At 41.4% G+C, this 18,708-nt stretch overlaps 1 protein-coding gene across 1 annotated transcript; it reads left to right on the top strand.

Annotated features, from left to right (window-relative positions):
• The first annotated feature begins 6,929 nt into the window (after positions 1 to 6,929).
• On the top strand, positions 6,930 to 17,590 carry LOC139369649 (leiomodin-2-like). Its single transcript, XM_071108918.1, has 3 exons — positions 6,930 to 7,482; positions 8,276 to 9,586; positions 15,760 to 17,590. The coding sequence occupies exons 1-3, from the start codon at positions 7,207 to 7,209 to the stop codon at positions 15,784 to 15,786; spliced, it is 1,614 nt and encodes a 537-aa protein (XP_070965019.1). The 5' UTR covers positions 6,930 to 7,206; the 3' UTR covers positions 15,787 to 17,590.
• Positions 17,591 to 18,708: the final 1,118 nt, after the last annotated feature.

The raw sequence follows: 18,708 nt of genomic DNA, 5'->3' as shown, positions 1-18,708 counted from the left end.
AGAGGCGGTTGGTGATTCTCCGTTCCCTCTCCTTAGTCGAGATGCGGATACCTCCCAGCTGCATAGGCTCAGCACCCGAGCCGGCAGAGGAAGATGGTAGTGATGCGGAGAGGGGGGCAACGGAGAACGCGAGCTCCTTTCCACGAGCTCGGTGACGAAGATCAACCCGTCGCTCAATGCGAATAGCGAGTTCAATCAAGGAATCCACGCTGGAAGGAACCTCCCGGGAGAGAATCTCATCCTTTACCTCTGCGCTGAGACCCTCCAGAAAACGAGCGAGCAAAGCCGGCTCGTTCCAGCCACTAGAGGCAGCAAGAGTGCGAAACTCAATAGAGTAGTCTGTTATGGATCGATTACCTTGACATAGGGAAGACAGGGCCCTGGAAGCCTCCTCCCCAAAAACAGATCGATCAAAAACCCGTATCATCTCCTCCTTAAAGTCCTGATACTGGTTAGTACACTCAGCCCTTGCCTCCCAGATTGCCGTGCCCCACTCACGAGCCCGTCCAGTAAGGAGAGATATGACGTAGGCGACACGAGCAGTGCTCCTGGAGTAAGTGTTGGGCTGGAGAGAAAACACAATATCACACTGGGTGAGGAACGAGCGGCATTCAGTGGGCTCCCCAGAGTAACACGGCGGGTTATTGATTCTGGGCTCCGGAGATTCGAAAGCCCTGGAAGTGGCCGGTGGATCGAGGCGGAGATGGTGAACCTGTTCTGTGAGGTTGGAGACTTGGGTGGCCAGGGTCTCAACGGCATGTCGAGCAGCAGACAATTCCTGCTCGTGTCTGCCTAGCATCGCTCCCTGGATCTCGACGGCTGAGTGGAGAGGATCCGAAGTCGCTGGGTCCATTCTTGGTCGGATTCTTCTGTTACGGTGCGTGAATGAGGACCCAAAAGCGAATTAACGTAAACAGAGCTTCTTTAATGACAAAGCATAGGTAGGCTCAGATGGATCGGCAGATTCCGACAGGACAGGACAAGGTTGCAGCAAACATGACGATAGTCTGGTTCAGGCATGAATAACACAAACAAGAATCCGACAAAGACAGGAGCAAAAACAGAGAGAGATATAGAGGACTAATCAGAGGGAAAAAGGGAACAGGTGGGAAAAGGGGTGACGAGGTAGTTAGGAGGAGACAAGGAACAGCTGGGGGAAAGAGGGGGAGAAAAGGTAACCTAATAACGACCAGCTGAGGGAGACAGGGTGAAGGGAAAGGACAGAAACAAGACACAACATGACAATACATGACAAATAGACTGAAGGAATACCTATTCTACAAAGAACATGATTTGCATGGCAAAGTGATATGTATGGACAAGTGAATGTCTGTTGTGTTTCATGGTTAGGGTGATATGAAATGAAATAGTTCACATAAGGAAGGAGGGATGATGGTTCTTATAGTAAATGATGGCATTTAATTGGATCCAGAATAAGAATATGTATGTTTATTTTATTTAGAAAGAGACTAGACCACTTAACTATGAAAACAATCATCTGTATTCATAAACTCGTCTTAAAAGTATACATTCATTTTGCAAAGTCGTTTTTCAATCATTTATTTATTTTCATTTACTGTTCATCTTTGCTTTTACAGTGAATTCAATGCATGGCAAGAAGGCTCATCCCATGTTGCTGTTGTTTTTAAAACAACTTATATTATATTGTTAGAACTGAAACTAACACCTGTCTAGATGTTGGCTATCTAATTAAATATTTTGATTATCAAAACATTGAGGTTATAATGCTGATTACTGACTCCAGTTGATTGCTGCATGGAACATCACAACACTTCAGGAGTGAAGTGGAATGACCTGCATTCCTTAAGTGACAGATGACCTGCATTCCTTAAGTCACAGATAGTGAAAGCAGGTCAACTCTAATTATAACCATATATTGCCTGGAGTGCAAACAACAAACATGCACTCTAACCTGACCGACAGACCTCTGACTTCCATGTGAAAGAATTATACCATGTTAACACCAGAAATGATTGTATATGGATTGAAAATACAAAATACATAACAGGAGCCAGAGGAGGTAGCATACTTCAGTCAATTGTCTTCCTGAGAGTTTCTTAGATGTTTCACTGTCCACCCAATATGTTGTAATCTTCCACTAGAGTGCAACGTTAGCATTTATGCTATACAGCAATGCTCACTATTTTGCAGAACCCATGGAAATGTCCTGGGGGAATATGGGACCTTGAACTGTTCATGGTCAATCTACTCAAAATTGGACATTGCCAGGTCTGGTTTGGGTAGTAACTGCCATAGATGTTAGATCACTGTCTGTAGGGTATTATATCATATTACAATATTTACTGCTTAATGTCCTTTTACATTTGATTCAAATGTATCAAGAAGCTGATTAAACAGCATGATAATTACCCAAGTGCATCTCAAAAATGTGCAGTTTCGTCACACAACACAATGCCACAGATGTCTCAAGTTTGAGGGAGAATGTAATTGGCATGCTGACTGTAGGAATGCTCACCAGAATCGTTGCCAGAGAATTTAATGTTAATTTCTCTAGGTCATTTTAGAGAATTTGGCAGTATGTCCAACCAGCCTCACAACCGCAGATCACGTGTAACCAGCCAGCCCGGGACCTCCACATCCGAGTTCTTCACCTGAGGGATTGTCTGAGACCAGCCACCTGGACAGCTGATGAAATTGAGGAGTATTTCTGTCTGTAATAAATCCCATTTGTGTGAAAAAACAAATTCAGATTGGCTGGGGCTGACTCCCCCACTGCCCAGTCATGTGAAATCCGCCGGATTTTCTTATATGAACTGTATCTCAGTAAAACCGTGAAAAAATGTGCATGTTGCATTTATATTTTTGATCAGTATATATTTTCCTTCTTTATTATTTTCCCCTAACCCTACCCCCCCCCCCAATCGGAGTAAACTAATTGACAGCAAGACTTCTATTTCCAACTTATACATACTATATACATTTTACGGACATCGTACATTAGTTAAAGTATATTTTTTAATACCACCATTCAGCTAATATTATATTATCGATTAATTGACTATGGCTTTTGAAGTCACTGTCATAGGATGCCACCTGTCCAACAAGTCAGTTCATCAAATTTCTGCCCCGGTCAACTGTAAGTACTGTTATTATGAAGTGGAAACATCTAGGAGCAACAACGGATGAAGTGGTAGGCCACACAAGCTCACAGAATGGGACCGCCCGCTGCTGAAGAGCGTAGTGCGTAAAAATAGTCTGTCCTCGGTTGCAACACTCACTACCGAGTTCCAAACTGCCTCTGGAAGCAACGTCAGCACAATAACTGTTCGTCGGGAGCTTCATGAAATGGGTTTCAATGGCCGAGCAGCTGCACACAAGCCTAAGATCACCATGCGCAATGCAAATCGTGGACTGGAGTAGTGTAAAGCTCGCTGCTGTTGGACTCTGCTACTGTGGGAAAGCATTCTCTGGAGTGATGAATCTTTCTTCACCTTCTGGCAGTCTGACAGACAAATCCGAGTTTGGCTAATGCCTGGAGAATGCTATCGGCCCGAATGCATAGTGCCAATTGTAAAGATTGGGGGAAGAAGAATAATGGTCTTGGGCTGTTTTTCATGGTTCAGGCCCCTTAGCTCCAGTGCAGGAAAATCTTAGCATGACAGTATACAATGACATTCTAGACAATTCTGTGCTTCATACTTTGTGGCAACTATTTAGGGAAGGCCTTTTTCCTGCTTCAGTAAGACAATGCCCCTGTGCACAAAGCGAAGTCCATACAGAAATGGTTTGTCGAGATCGGTGAGGAAGAACTTGACTGGCCTGCACAGAGCCCTGACCTCAACTCCATCAAACACCTTTGGGATGAATTAGAACACAGACTGCGAGCCAGGCCTAATTGCCCAACATCGGTGTCCGACCTCACTAATGCTCATGGCTGAATGGAAGCAAGTCCCCGCAACAATGTTCCAACATCTAGTGGAAAGCCTTCCCAGAAGAGTGTTTGGTATTATAGCAGCAAAAAAGGGACTAACTCCATATTAATGCCCATGATTTTGGAATGAGATGTTCGATGAGCAGGTGTCCACATACTTTTGGTCATGGAGTTTATTTAGCTTCCTCTTTAAATATATTGTTTGGTGAATCATGGATGACTATGTTGAAGATTTAAAAAGAATTTGGTGCATTTTCCCCCATATTTCATCCAGTTGGCTTTATTTTTATAATATATTACACTTGATCTTTCTTGAATAAGTTCCTCCAGTTATTTTTGTTTTTCCTCAATCATATTCTGTGCCTCTATGGTCCAGTTTTTATTGCTATCCATCTGAACGGTTAGTTCTTCTATTTCCTCTGTTAATATGAACTCTTGACCAAAATGTTTTTTGTTTTAAAGATGAGTACTGAATTGCATGGCCTCTGAAGGCACATTTTAAAGGGGATCTGTTATCTAGGAAAAAGTCAGTTATAAATGATTGTGTCTTGGTTAAAAACAAGTTGTAATCCAGTAGGCTTTGATTACATTTCCAATATCCTCGGCCATGTGGAAATTCTGTAAGAGTAATGTGTATGCCAATTATTTGATGGTCTGACCACATTCTGTCCCCTTTGAACACTTTTTGAACTTTTGGTAGCAGCGAGAATTACATAAGAAAGTATTCAAGACGACTAGCTCGATTGAGCCTCCTCCATGTACTGTATATCTCACTAGGTCAGGATATTTGAGCCTCCATATAACCACTAGTTCTAATATGTCCATAATATTTGTGATTTAAGTGCATGAGGGGGATAGTTTGTAGTGTGATTTCCTTTACAGAACATTGAGGTACTTAATATTAGAGTTGTGTATTGCCTGTAAGCGAGATAAAATATTATATATATTTCAAAGAAGTGTGGATCATCCTTATTTGGACTGTATAGATTAATGAGACAAATCTGATAACGGCCATTAGCATATTTAAAAAGATCCACCTTCCTTGCCGAGCTGTTTGGACATTTAGCACATTTAGATAATCTTTTTGAATTATTTTTGAATTAATATCATCACCCCTTTTGAGTTTATTTGACCATGAGAGAAGTATATCATCCCCCTCTCCCAGTCCCTTTTACACACAACTTAATCTAAAGATGTGGAATGATTTTCCTGTAAACAATAGATATTATATTCTTTCTCTATTAGCCAGGTAAAGACCAATCGTCTTTTCTTATCATCTGCTTATCCATTACAATTATAACTAGCTATACTTATTTCACCACTTACCATAATGAGATACACGTTTCAATTATACTTACAATAATATGTTTGTAAACTTACCATTAAAAAGTACCAAGATGACTGAACGCCCATATAGCGTACCATGATATCTGCACTGTTAAGCATACTGTAACTATGACTGAGTAAACCTCCAATTGTCCTCCAATTTTTCACCCGCTAAAACCTCCCCCCATCCCAAGTTGGGTTGTCGTCTAGGTGACTGGCAGACCATCCCTGTACACATGGATCCTAGGGCCTTTAAGAGATTGGCCTCACCCCTTGAAAAGAGCACAAGGTGCCACCTACAGAACAAAACCAGATTAGAAGCCAACAGCATTTCTAGCGCTTTTTCCTCGGTTGTACTGTATATATATATATATATATATATATATATATATATATATATATATATATATATAAATAAAGGTATTTTAATAACCCACCCACCCACACAAACACCTCTCTTCCCTTCCACCCATGGACCAACCTACAACCTATAACCACCTTTTAACCCCCCCCCCCCCCCCGCCTGTAACCCCCTTGCGCGCGCACGTGCACACACACACACACACACACACACACACACACACACACACACACACACACACACACACACACACACACACACATTCAACAATTGTTCCATCCCCGAGCCCAACTCGCAGGTTGACCTGATGTGTGAAATGTGTATACCATTGTAGCTATTTGAGAAGGCATGCCAAATTGAGGAGGAATGGTAAGATTTGATTAAACAATGTCTAGTCTTAGCTGATGGAACTCAGTCCGTTTGATTAATCTGTGCTGCCAGGGCCACAATAATTTGCCCCCTCTCTGATTGTCCGAGTGTTACCGCGCCCATGGGTTACCACAGCCAGTGGTGCCAGCACTGCCACAACCTGGGTGTACTCCAGCGAATTCCCACTGGCTAATAACGATGTCGTCAACGTGCTTCAGCAGCTTTGAGAAAATCCTTGTATATTATACTCTCCCATCTGGGGTCTTTAGCTTTGTTGGACCAATCCTGTCAGGCATGCTCAGACTCATCTTTGTTTTTATTGCGCTATACAAAATATTAAACACGTTTGTTTACTTTCTAGTGGCATTCAAAAGAATAGATAGATAACTATAAATTCACAAAACATGCCACTACAATGCTACTTGGACAAGCCAATTTGCTTGCCCTAAGTACATTAAACAATGTATGAACAATAAAGTTTTGCGGTGTAAAGGACTTGCATTATGTTTAAAAATGTATAAACTGTTTTTCATGGTTGCAAAAGTGAGGACTGCAAATGCAACCGCAATTTAAGAATTGACCCATCAGCTGCTTAGAGAGCCACTATATTGCAATGGATTGACAATTTGTCCTTCTTTATTCAGTGTCCATTTTTTTATTTACATTTTTTTTATATAATCTTATCACTTTCTTTTGTTCTTCTTCCATTATTGTAGTTTTGTCTACTCCCTCTAAACAAATACCCATTTGTCCTTTGTTTTTGTTCATCATCTTCTTCCTGCTCCTCTGGGAAACAAGTTTTTTTACCCAACAACCTGTACTGCATGTTCTGACACATTATGTAACACCATTCACGTTAATCTTTGATGTCTCCCTCGGGCTTTGTTGGTCTATTTTTTTCTCCCTGGGTACGAGCTATAGTGATAGGTCTCTTCAGAGCCACTAAGTGTCCTCACATTGCTCCTGTAAACCTATCTTGTTGATCCCCACACCCTAAAAAAAGAACATCATTGACAGACACTTTACACATTTCCCTCCCTTTAAGGGTCTTATGGCAGCTGGGAAGATTAGACAAACAGAGTCTCTCTTTCGCCATCAGTCTTCCTCTCAGACTCCCTACATCCACAGCATCCCTGGCCACACGCCTTTACCATTACCCAGTAGCTTTAAGAGAGTGTGCGGAGATTCAGTTGAAAAAGATCCTCACTAAGATCCAAGCGTTTCTGACAAGTCCATCATGAGTACCTTTGGGTACCGAAAGGAGCTGAAGAAGTATGAATCAGTGGATGAAGATGAGGTGTTGGCTGGCTTGTCGTTTGAGGAGCTTCAGGAGCTGGAGAGGGAGCTGGCGGATATGGACCCGGATGACAACGTACCTATCGGGCTGAGGCAGAAAGACCAGACCGCCAAGACCCCCACAGGCACCTTCTCCAGAGAGGCACTGCTGAAATACTGGGAGGACGAGACACACAAACTGCTAGAGGATGACAGATCTGAATCATCCCCTGAACATGTAAGAAAGGGGATGGTATTTCAAGGCTTAAACCAGAGAAAACAAATATATATATATATTATTCTATAGATGCCTTAACTTCAGAGGGCTTCCAGATGCAACAAGATCAATTTCAGGCATCTCAAAAAATATTGGCAGAACAAAACAATCTGAAGTTAGGTTGTTATGTCTGACTCCTTAACAACATTTTTCCTATTTCGGTGATGAAAAAAATTAAATGTATTTCAATCAAACTTAAATATTTTAGGTGTAACTTGAAAAGGTTTATTTATTTCATTTCTAATTGTGAAATAGCAGGGACATCTTTGGAATTCAGTGTCTCGCTGATTGAAATGGCCGATTACTTATATTCTGCATTACAGTATAATTTTACAGATAAATGACCTTTTGCCACCATCCTATCTGAAAATAAAAGATAAAGACAGATGAAGATGTTTTTATTTTTGCCAATGATAGAAATCACAATAATTTGAGATTCAATATTTTAAACAAGAATGATTGAAGATTATAAGAAATGCCAGAGGTTAAGGGAAAGGTTGAAGTATATATGCAAATGAAGTGTGCCAAACATTTATCGTTGTATAAGAGTTCAAACAATATGAAGACTGTGTTCATTGCCTACTGTGTTATTTTGATAAGTTAGTGGAAAACAATAAAAAAATACATTGTCTCTGAAATACCAGCTATAATGATTATGTGTGCTCAGAGAGTTCTGGAGGTATTCCTCATTAAGAGACAGTAACTGGAGAATGTTAGGTCTCAACCTAATTTTCCACCCTGTTCAAAAATACAGGATAGAATGGAGGAAGGACAGACTGATAAGAGAGAAGAGGAATGTGTGACAGAGAGTGACAGTAACAGCACAGAGTCTGAGGACAGTGATGAGGAAGAGGAACGCCAAAATAGAAGGGAAGGGAGCGAAGACGAGGCAGGTGAGGATGAGAATGATTCAATTGAGGCTGAAAATGAAGAGGAAAAGAAGGACAAATGCAAACAGGAGCCTTTACCAACTTCTGGTAGACATGGGCAGAACGCTGTTGACCACCTATCAAGAAACCTAGGGAATTGTTCTGAAAGGGGAGACTTGAGAACAACAATGACTGACCAAAACCTAAATGTGACTCCAGAGAGACCTTGTGGGAACCCTATCGTGATTGACGAGGCACTTGAACGGATCCTTCGCGATGATCCAACGATGAGCGAGCTCAACTTCAACAACATCGAAGACATCTCTCAGGAGACCTTGCTGCGTATCTCCGAAGCACTGAGCGCCAACACACACGTACGTGTTTTAAGCCTTTCCAACACCCGAGCCAATGACCGGGTTGCCTTTGCTGTCTCCAAGATGCTCAGAGAAAACTGCTCCATCACCAACCTCAACATTGAGTCCAACTTTGTGTCTGGCCGGGGAATCTTGGCGCTAATGGCATCGCTCCAACAAAACAGTACTCTGGTGGAGCTGCGCTTCCACAACCAGAGGCACATCTGCGGGGGGCAGGTTGAGATGGAGATGGTTCGCCTCCTGAGGGACAACAGCACCCTCCTCAAGCTGGGCTACCAGTTTGATCTGCCAGGCCCCAGGATGACCGCCACCAGTATTCTGACCCGCAACCAGGACCGACAGAGGCAGAGACGGCTGCAACAAAAGAGGGAGAAAGGCCATCCAGAAGCAACAGTCCAGCCCAAGGCTGATGCCGGGACAACAGGCCTTTCTGGATCGCCTCCTTCAAACAAACCACCCTGGTTCTCTCCAAGACATGCGAGGAATGACCAGACCCCAAATAACATCCCTCCTCCACCTCCCCCACTCACTGGCCTTCAGTCTGAGAGGAATACACCAACCAGGAAGATTGCAGAGATGATCAAACAACATGAAGGGAGTACAAAGGGTCAATCAGGCCAAAAGAAACCCAAATCCAAGAGGGGCAAAAATGGGGCCAACAAGAAGTGCAGCTCTGACATTCTCAAGGAGCTGAAGAATGCCTTGAAGCCTTCTTCACAAAAGAAGAAAGACAACCCACCCCGGCCACCAGCACCTCTGAACTCTACACGTGATGATCTGATGGCGGCCATTCGTGGTAGCAGCATTAGATCACTCAAAAGTGTAAGTATGACAGACGCACAAACATCCTATCATGAACCAGTGACAGAATTATTTTTATTAGCACATAAATCTGGATCATTGTTCAAAAAAGGACTTTCAGCAGACATGAGCAAAACTCAGTTGTACGCATATGATGCTACAAATAAAACTGAAACACTCTTCCAAAAGTCATTACACAGCCTTTGTGGAAACAGTGCTATCATTAGATGACAGCCTTCATAACCCTGTGAATTCCTCCCACTTAATACAGTTATAAATAGCTGAACTCGATAAGACTAATGGCTTGGAGCACTGATGAGCACAGGATGACAGTGTGCCAACAGACCAAACAATCTACAGCATGGATCACCATGAGTCTGTCAGTTGAACAATATGGCTGACAAGAAGAGAAAATAGATAACTTATCTGACCAGAATAAAAAAGTGATAAAGTCCATGACCCCTTAGAGTAAAGAAATTACAGGAAATTACAGGAAAAGAGCTTTAAAACTGCAAAATCTTCTCTCAGCCAAATAGCAAAATGCATAGAATAGCATGAGATTAGCTATAAAACTGAAAATGTGTCTCTCTGCTCCATGTCCAAATGTGTAGAATTGCAAGAAATTAGCATTATAACAGCAACATTTTCTCTCAGCCTCATGGCAAAATATGTAGAATAGCATGACATTAGCTATACAACCGTACATTTTTCTCTTTACCCCGTAGAAAAAGGTGTAGAATTGCTGTTTTGCTTGGAGCAAAGTATTTTTGTGAATGGATGGTATACCTACATATAATACCAGTCAAATGTTTAGACACCTACTCATTCAAGGGTTTTTCTACATTGTAGAATAACTATGAAATAACATATGGAATCATGTAGTAACCAAAAACGTGTTAAACAAATCAAAATATTTTATAGATTTTAGATTATTCAAAGTAGCCACTCTTTGCCTCGATAACAGCTTTGCACACTCTTGGCAGTCTGTCAACCAGCTTCACCTGGAATGCTTTTCCAACAGTCTTGAAAGAGTTCCCACATATGCTGAGCACTTGTTGGCTGTTTATCCTTCACTCTGCAGTCCAACTCATCCCAAATCATCTCAATTGGGTTGAGGTCGGGTGATTGTGGAGGTCAGGTCATCTGATGCTGCACTCAATCATTCTCCTTCTTGGTCACATAGCCCTTACACAGCCTGGAGGTGTGTTGGGTAATTGTTCTGTTGAAAAACAAAATGACAGTCCCACTGAGCCCAAACCAGATGGGATGGCGTATCGCTGCAGAATGCTGTGGTAGCCATGCCGGTTAAGAGTGCCTTTAATTCTAAATAAATCACAGACCGTGTCTCCAGCAAAGCACCCCCACACCATCAGACCTCCTCCTCCATGTATCACGGAAGAGATCATTCGTTCACCTAGTCTGCATCTCACAGACATGACAGTTGGAACCAAAAATGTCAAATTTGGACACATCAGACCAAAGGACAGATTTCCACCAGTCTAATGTCCATTGCTCATGTTTCTTGGCCCAAGCAAGTCTCTTCTTATTATTGGTGTCCTTTAGTAGTGGATTCTTTGCAGCAATTCGACCATGAAGGCCTGATTCACGCAGTCTCCTCTGAACAGTTGATGCATTTATTTGGGCAAGAATTTCTGAGTCTGGTAACTCTAATGAACTTATCTTCTGCAGCAAAGGTAACTCTGGGTATTCCTTTCCTGTGGCGGTCCTCATGAGAGCTAGTTTCATCATAGCGCTTAATGGTTTTTGCTACTGCACTTGAAGAAATTTTCAAAGTTCTTGAAATTGCCGGATTGACTGACCTTCATGTCTTAAAGTAATGATGGACTGTAGTTTATTTGTTATTTGAGCTGTTCTTGCCATAATATGTACTTGGTCATTTACCAAATTGGGCTATCTTCTGTATACCACCCCTACCTTGTCACAACACAACTGATTGGCTCAAATGCATTAAGAAGGAAAGAAATTCCACAAATTAACTTTTAAGGCACACCTGTTATTTGAAATGCATTCCAGGTGACAACCTCGTGAAGCTGGTTGAGAGAATGCCAAGAGTGTGCAAAGATGTCAAGGCAAAGGGTGGCTACTTTGAAGAATCTCAAATGTATTTTGAACACTTTTTTTGGTTACTACATGATTCCACATGTGTTATTTCATAGTCTTGATGTCTTCACTATTATTATACAATGAATGAATGGTACAAATAAAGAAAAACCCTTGAATGAGTACATGTGTCCAAACTTTTGACTGGTACTGTATATACACAGTATATACATACACACACACAGCATATAAACTCAGCAAAAAAATGTAAATCCTCTTACTGTCAACAGCGTTAATTTTCAGCAAATTTAACAGGTGTAAATATTTGTATGAAAATAACAAGATTCATCAACTGAGACATAAACTGAACAAGTTCCACAGACATGTGACTACCAGAAATGGAATAATGTGTCCCTGAACAAAGGGGGGGTCAAAATCAAAAGTAACAGTCAGTATCTGGTGTGGCCACCAGCTGCATTAAGTACTGCAGTGCATCTCCTCCTCATGGACTGCACCAGATTTGCCCGTTCTTGCTGTGAGATGGTACCCCACTCTTCCACCAAGGCACCTGCAAGTTCCCAGACATTTCTGGGGGGAATGGCCCTAGCCCTCACCCTTCGATTTAACAGGTCCCAAACGTGCTCAATGGAATTGAGATCTAGGCTCTTCGCTGACCATGGCAGAACACTGACATTCCTGTCTTGCAGGAAATCAAGCACAGAACGAGCAGTATGGCTGGTGGCATTGTCATGCTGGAGGGTCATGTCAGGATGAGGCTGCAGGAAGTGTACCACACGAGGGAGGAAGATGTCTTCCCTGTAACGCACAGCATTGAGATTGCCTGCAATGACAACAAGCTCAGTCCGATGATGCTGTGACACACCGCCGCAGACCATGACGGACCCTCCACCTCCAAATCGATCCCGCTCCAGAGTAGACCTCGGTGTAACGCTCATTCCTTCGACGATAAACGCAAATCCAACCATCACCCCTGGTGAGACAAAACCGCGACTTTTCACTGAAGAGCACTTTTTGCCAGTCCTGTCTGGTCCAGCGACGGTGGGGTTGTGCCCATAGGCGATGCTGTTGAAGGTGATGTCTGGTGAGGACCTGCCTTACAAGCCCTCAGTCCAGCCTCTCGCGGACAGGCTGAGCACTCGGGCAGTTGTTGTCATTCTGTACCTGTCCCGCAGGTGTGATGTTTGGATGTACCGATCCTGTGCAGGTGTTGTTACACGTGGTCTGCCACTGTGAGGACGATCAGCTGTCTGTCCGGTTTCCCTGTATTGCTGACTTAGGCGTCTCACAGTACTGACATTGCAATTTATTGCCCTGGCCACAACTGCAGTCCTCATGCCTCCTTGCAGCATGCCTATGGCACATTCACGCAGATGAGCAGGGACCCTGGGCATCTTTCTTTTGCTGTTTTTCAGAGTCAGCAGAAAGGCCTCTTCAGTGTCCTAATTTTTCATAACTGTGACCTTAATTGCCTACCGTCTAAGCTGTTAGTGTCTTAACGACAATTCCACAGGTGCATGTTCATTACTTGTTTATAGGTCATTGAAAAAGCATGGGAAAGTGTTTAAACTCTTTACAATGAAGACCTGTAAAGTTATTTGGATATTTACAAATTATCTTTGAAATACAGGGTCCTGGAAAAGGGAAATTTCTTTTTTTGCTGAGTTGAAGTATACAGTTGAAGTCAGAAGTTTACATACATTTAGGTTGGATTCATTAAATGGATATAGATAATGTTGTACCTGTTTCCTCCAGCATCTTCACAAGGTCATTTGCTGTTGTTCTGGGATTTATTTGCACTTTTTGCACAAAAGTACGTAAATCTCTAGGAGACAGAATGCGTCTCCTTCCTGAGCGGTACTATTGCGTACTATTGTTTATACAGATGAACGTGCTACCTTCAGGCGTTTGGAAATTGCTCCCAAGGATGAACCAGACTTGGGGAGGTCTACAATTGTTTTTCTGAGGTCTTGGCTGAATTCTTTTGATTTCCCATGATGTCAAGCAAAGAGGCACTGAGTTTGAAGGTAGGCCTTGAAATACATCAACAGGTACACCTCCAATTGACTCAAAGGATGTCAATTAGCCCATCAGAAGCTTCTAAAGTCATGACGACATTTTCTGGAATTTTCCAAGCTGTTTAAAGGCACAGTCAACTTATTGTATGTAAACTTCTGACCCACTGGAATTGTGATACAGTGAATTATAAGTGAAATAATCTGTCTGTAAACAATTGTTGGAAAAATGACTTGTGTCATGCACAAAGTAGATGTCTTAACCGACTTGCCAAAACAATAGTTTGTCTAACAATACATTTGTGGAGTGGTTGAAAAACAAGTTTTAATGACTCCAACCTAAGTGTACGTAAACTTCCGACTTCAACTGTACATACATACACACACACACACTTAGCAAAAATATAAATGCAACATGCAAGAATTTCGCAACTTTACTGTTACTGTTACAGTTCATATAAGGAAATCAGTCAATTGAAATAAAGAAATTAGGCCCTAATCTATGGATTTCACATGACTGGGAATACAGATATGCATCTGTTGGTCACAGAAATCTTTAAAAAAGGTAGAGCCATGGATCAGAAAAGCAGTCAGTATCTGGTGTGACCACCATTTGCCTCAAGCAGCAGGACACATGTCCTTCGCATAGAGTTGATCAGGCTGCCACTCCTCTGGCTGTGCAAAGTTGCTGGATATTTGAGGGAACTGGAACACGCCTGCATACACGTCGATTCAGAACATCCCAAACATTCTCAAAGGGTGATGTCTGTTGAGTACGCAGGCCATGGAAGAACTGTGACATTTTCAACTTCCAGGAATTGTGTACAGATCCTTGCGACATAGGGCCATGCATTATTATGCTGAAACAAACATGAGGAGATGACGGCAGATGAATGGCACGACAATTGGCTTCAAATTGCAATCTCTAAAATGCAATTGTGTTTGTTGTCTGTAGCTTATGTTTGCCCATACCATAACCCCACTACCAACATGGGGCACTCTGTTCACAACGTTGACATCAGCAAAGCGCTCGCCCACACAATGCCATACACGCTGTCTGCCCGGTACAGTTGAAACCAGGATTTGTCTGTGAAGAGCACACTTCTCCAAGGTGCCAGTGGCCATCGAAGGTGAGTATTTTCCCACTGAAGTCGGTTACGATGCCGAACTGTAGTCAGGTCAACACTCTGGTGAGGACAACCAGCACACAGTCTGTGCAGAAATTATTCAGTTGTCAAACCCACATTTTCATCAGCTGTCCAGGTCGCTGGTCTCAGACGATTCTGCAGGTGAAGAAGCCGGATGTGGAGGTCCTGGGCTGGAGTGGTTACACAGTCTGTGGTTGTGAGGCCAGTTGGACGTACTGCCAAATTCTCTAAAACGACGTTGGGAGGGGAGACTGCTTATGGTAGAGAAATTAACATTCAATTATCTGGCAACAGCTCTGGTGGACATTCCTGCAGTCAGCAATTGCACGCTCCCTCAAAACCTGAGACATCTGTGGCATTGTGTTGTGTGAAAAAAATTCACATTTTAGAGTGGCATTTTATTGTCTACAGCACAATGTGCACCAGTGTAATGATCACGCTATTTAATTAGCTACTAGATATGCCACACCTTTTAGGGGGATGGATTATCTTGGCAAATGAGAAATGCTCACTTAGAGTTATACACAACCTTGTGCACTACATTGAGAAATACGCCTTTTGTGCGTATTGGAAAAATTCTGGGTTATTTTATTTCAGCTCAGGAAACATGGGATCAACACTTTACATGTTGCGTTAATATTATAGTTCAGGTAATGATACTAATACAAATAGGGTTTGTTATTTGTTTGTTATGAATAACTGGTAAGGTAGTTGGAACTAAATGCAACCCCCCATCAAAATCATCACTGCTTACAAACAACTTAATGTTACCAAGCTATTTCTCTCACCACGCCAACTGTCCTGCTCTCTCTCTTGATCACTTGGTCACTCTCTCGAGGTTCATTGGTCCTGAAATACCCATCTACTTATCCACTTATTGCATAGATGGTCCGATGGTTTGTGTCAGTAGGACATGTGTTGACACTGACTGACACACTCTTTCTCCTTGCAGGTGACTCTCCAGCCAGATCTATGTTAACGTTGTGGTGGGAGAAAGGAATATCCAACCTGATCAAGAGCTGTTCTCCACAAATACTGCACCCACTTCATTCTGTATTCATAAAAAAAACATGAAACATTTGTACCACAAATGCTACATATATAAATACAAGTACATTAAAATATAATTTGTTTATGTATTACCATGAAACTTTCTGCTTGGAAAACTGTTGACACATTTGACATATGATTTTGTTAGTGTTTTGTAAATATTTTCCTGTCATGTAGTGAAAAATACAACACTGGATTTGATTGCATATTATGAACGGGTGGCAATTTATAGATTAAAGGCACAATCCATAATATTACTGCTGTTCAATAGTCATTTCAATTAATGACTTATACCCATTGAGTTATGACAGAAATCTTAACTACAAACTGGCTAAATGTAGGCTTAGGGAAGATCCAAAAGATCAGCCTTCTCCCATCCTAGCCAGGATTAAAATGACTTGGAACAAAATTAGAACACATTAATGCTATCTGTAACTAAATCACCTTTAATCCCACCTTGCAGCTTCATGTGTCTCTTGGAATTGTTCCCAATTCATTAAAGTTCATTTTGCAGCTGTTCAAGGCGAACACATTTTCCCACAAGAAGAGGTCCCTTTGTATAGTCTCGGAGAGAGAATCCTTATAATTGTAGTGTGTCATATATTCAAAAGCCTTTTCAATGAAATGGCATAAAAATGTCAATTTAACTGTGGAAAATGTCATTTAAACAAGATTCATAGGGCTGGGAATGGAGGGAAAGACAAAGTGAGGAATAGCGTTATAGTGTTACTGACAGGTTATGACAGTGACATGTCAGACGCACCACAGGAAGAATTGGAACAAATGCTTAAAATAAGGTATTGTCACTCAAGCAAAGTAATTCAGTTTAGGGAAGGCATCTGTAAAGGGTTGAACAACTATTGTCATAATACATTTTTATTTTCAATAAAAATTAGATTTTTCAGTTCTATATTTACCTTGTACAGTGGGGCAAAAAAGTATTTAGTCAGCCACAAATTGTGCAAGTTCTCCCACTTAAAAAGATGAGAGGCCTGTAAAATACTTATTTTCCACCATAATTTGCAAATAAATTCATAAAAAATCCTACAATGTGATTCTCTGGATTTTTTTTCTCATTTTGTCTGTCATAGTTGAAGTGTTACAGGCCTCTCTTATCTTTTTAAGTGGGAGAACTTGCACAATTGGTGGCTGACTAAATACTTTTTTGCCCCACTGTATATAATATTCATATTTTAGCTTTGACCGAAACACATTTTGATGCATCTGTAAATGATGGGCAAATTAACATTCATGGATATAGTCTACTGAGAAGAGAAAGGAATAGGAATGGTTCGGGTGTAGCACTGTACATTCAGAATCATATACATTTTAAGAGGAGGGATGACCTTAATGTATGTCAGATAGAGGCACTATGGGCTCAAGTACATCTGCCTCTCCAGGCAGCCATATTGGTAGGGTGTGTGTATAGACCACCTAGCTCTAAGGTGTCCTATCAGTATGACTTATGCACAGGGTTTTACCAGGCCACAAATAGTAACAGAGATGTATTTATCTTGGGTGATTTTAATATAAATTGGAAGGATCATAATAATTCAAATATAACTAAATTAATGAGATACATTGCCTTCTGAAAATATTCAGATCCCTTGACTTTTTCCACATTGTTACATTTTTTCATCAAATCTACACATAATACCCAATAATGACAAAGCGAAAACATATTTTTAGAAATTTTTGCAAATGTATTAAAAATAAAAAACAGATACCATATTTACATAATTATTCAGACCCTTTGCTATGAGTTTTGAAATTGAGCCCAGGTGCATCCTGTTCCCATGGATAATCCTGGAGATGCTTTTAAAACTTGATTGGAGTGTGCCTCTGGTAAATTGAATTGATTGGACATGATTTGGAAAGGCACAAACCTGTCTATATAAAAAGGTCCCACAGTTTAAAGTGCATGTCAGAGCAAAAACCAAGCCATGAGGTCGAAGGAATTGTCCGTAGAGCGCCGAGACAGGATTGTGTCGAGGCACAGATCTGGGGAAGGATACCAGAACATTTCTACAGCATTGGAGTTCTCAAAAACACAGTGGCCTCCATCATTCTGAAATGAAAGAAGTTTGCAACCACCAAGACTCTTCCTAGAGTTGGCCGCCCAGCCAAACTGAACAATCGGGGTAGAAGGGACTTGGTCAGGGAGGTGACAGGTATGTACAAATTACCTCGACTAACCTGTACCCCCGCACATTGACTTGGTACCGGTACCCCCTGTATATAGCCTCGTTATTATTTTATTATTACTTTTGATACATTTTTACTTTAGTTTGGTAAATATTTTCTTAACTCACTAACTTACTTGAACTGCACTGTTGGTTAAGGGCTTGTCAGTAAGCATTTCACTGTTGCATTCGGCGCATGTTGTATTCGGCGCATGTGACAAATAGTTTGATTCAATTTTTTTTAATTGTTCACTGGAAAAAAGGGACATTTCCAAATATATGGAAGCATGCTAAACGTTGTCCAAAGACCGCAAAGAACCCATTACTCCTGCCAATTGTCAACTCCTTTCACTCAGTAAGATTTTCATGGAAAATAATGATCTGATCACAGCCAATCAGCATGCTTATCACAAAAACCATTCCACTACACTGGTTGACATGACTGACCAGTTGACAGTGCTATGGATAATGGGTGTACTATTTTTTGATTTTAGTGCAGCATTTGATTTACTGGATCATGAAATAATTTTGACAAAACTATTGCATTATGGGTTGAAGGAGGCAGCATTGAATTGGGTACAGTCATATCTAACTGACAAGAAACAGTCCACCTATATCAATGGGTAATTTTCTTCCACTCATGCTTTAAACTGTGGAATACAGCAGGG

This window comes from Oncorhynchus clarkii, chromosome 2 (genome assembly GCF_045791955.1).
Source record: "Oncorhynchus clarkii lewisi isolate Uvic-CL-2024 chromosome 2, UVic_Ocla_1.0, whole genome shotgun sequence".
In the NCBI taxonomy this organism is placed as follows: domain Eukaryota; kingdom Metazoa; phylum Chordata; class Actinopteri; order Salmoniformes; family Salmonidae; genus Oncorhynchus; species Oncorhynchus clarkii.
The sequence above is the reverse complement of the archived record's forward strand: the minus strand, read 5'-3'. Positions and strand labels throughout refer to the sequence as shown.

What these genes read in the sequence shown, in the direction of transcription:
- LOC139369649 (XM_071108918.1), top strand. Translation starts at nt 7,207, where the DNA reads ATGAGTACCTTTGGGTACCGAAAGGAGCTGAAGAAGTATGAATCAGTG. An exon ending in CTGAATCATCCCCTGAACAT is followed by an intron (nt 7,483 to 8,275) that starts GTAAGAAAGGGG and finishes TCAAAAATACAG; the next exon opens with GATAGAATGGAGGAAGGACA. An exon ending in GCATTAGATCACTCAAAAGT is followed by an intron (nt 9,587 to 15,759) that starts GTAAGTATGACA and finishes TTCTCCTTGCAG; the next exon opens with GTGACTCTCCAGCCAGATCT.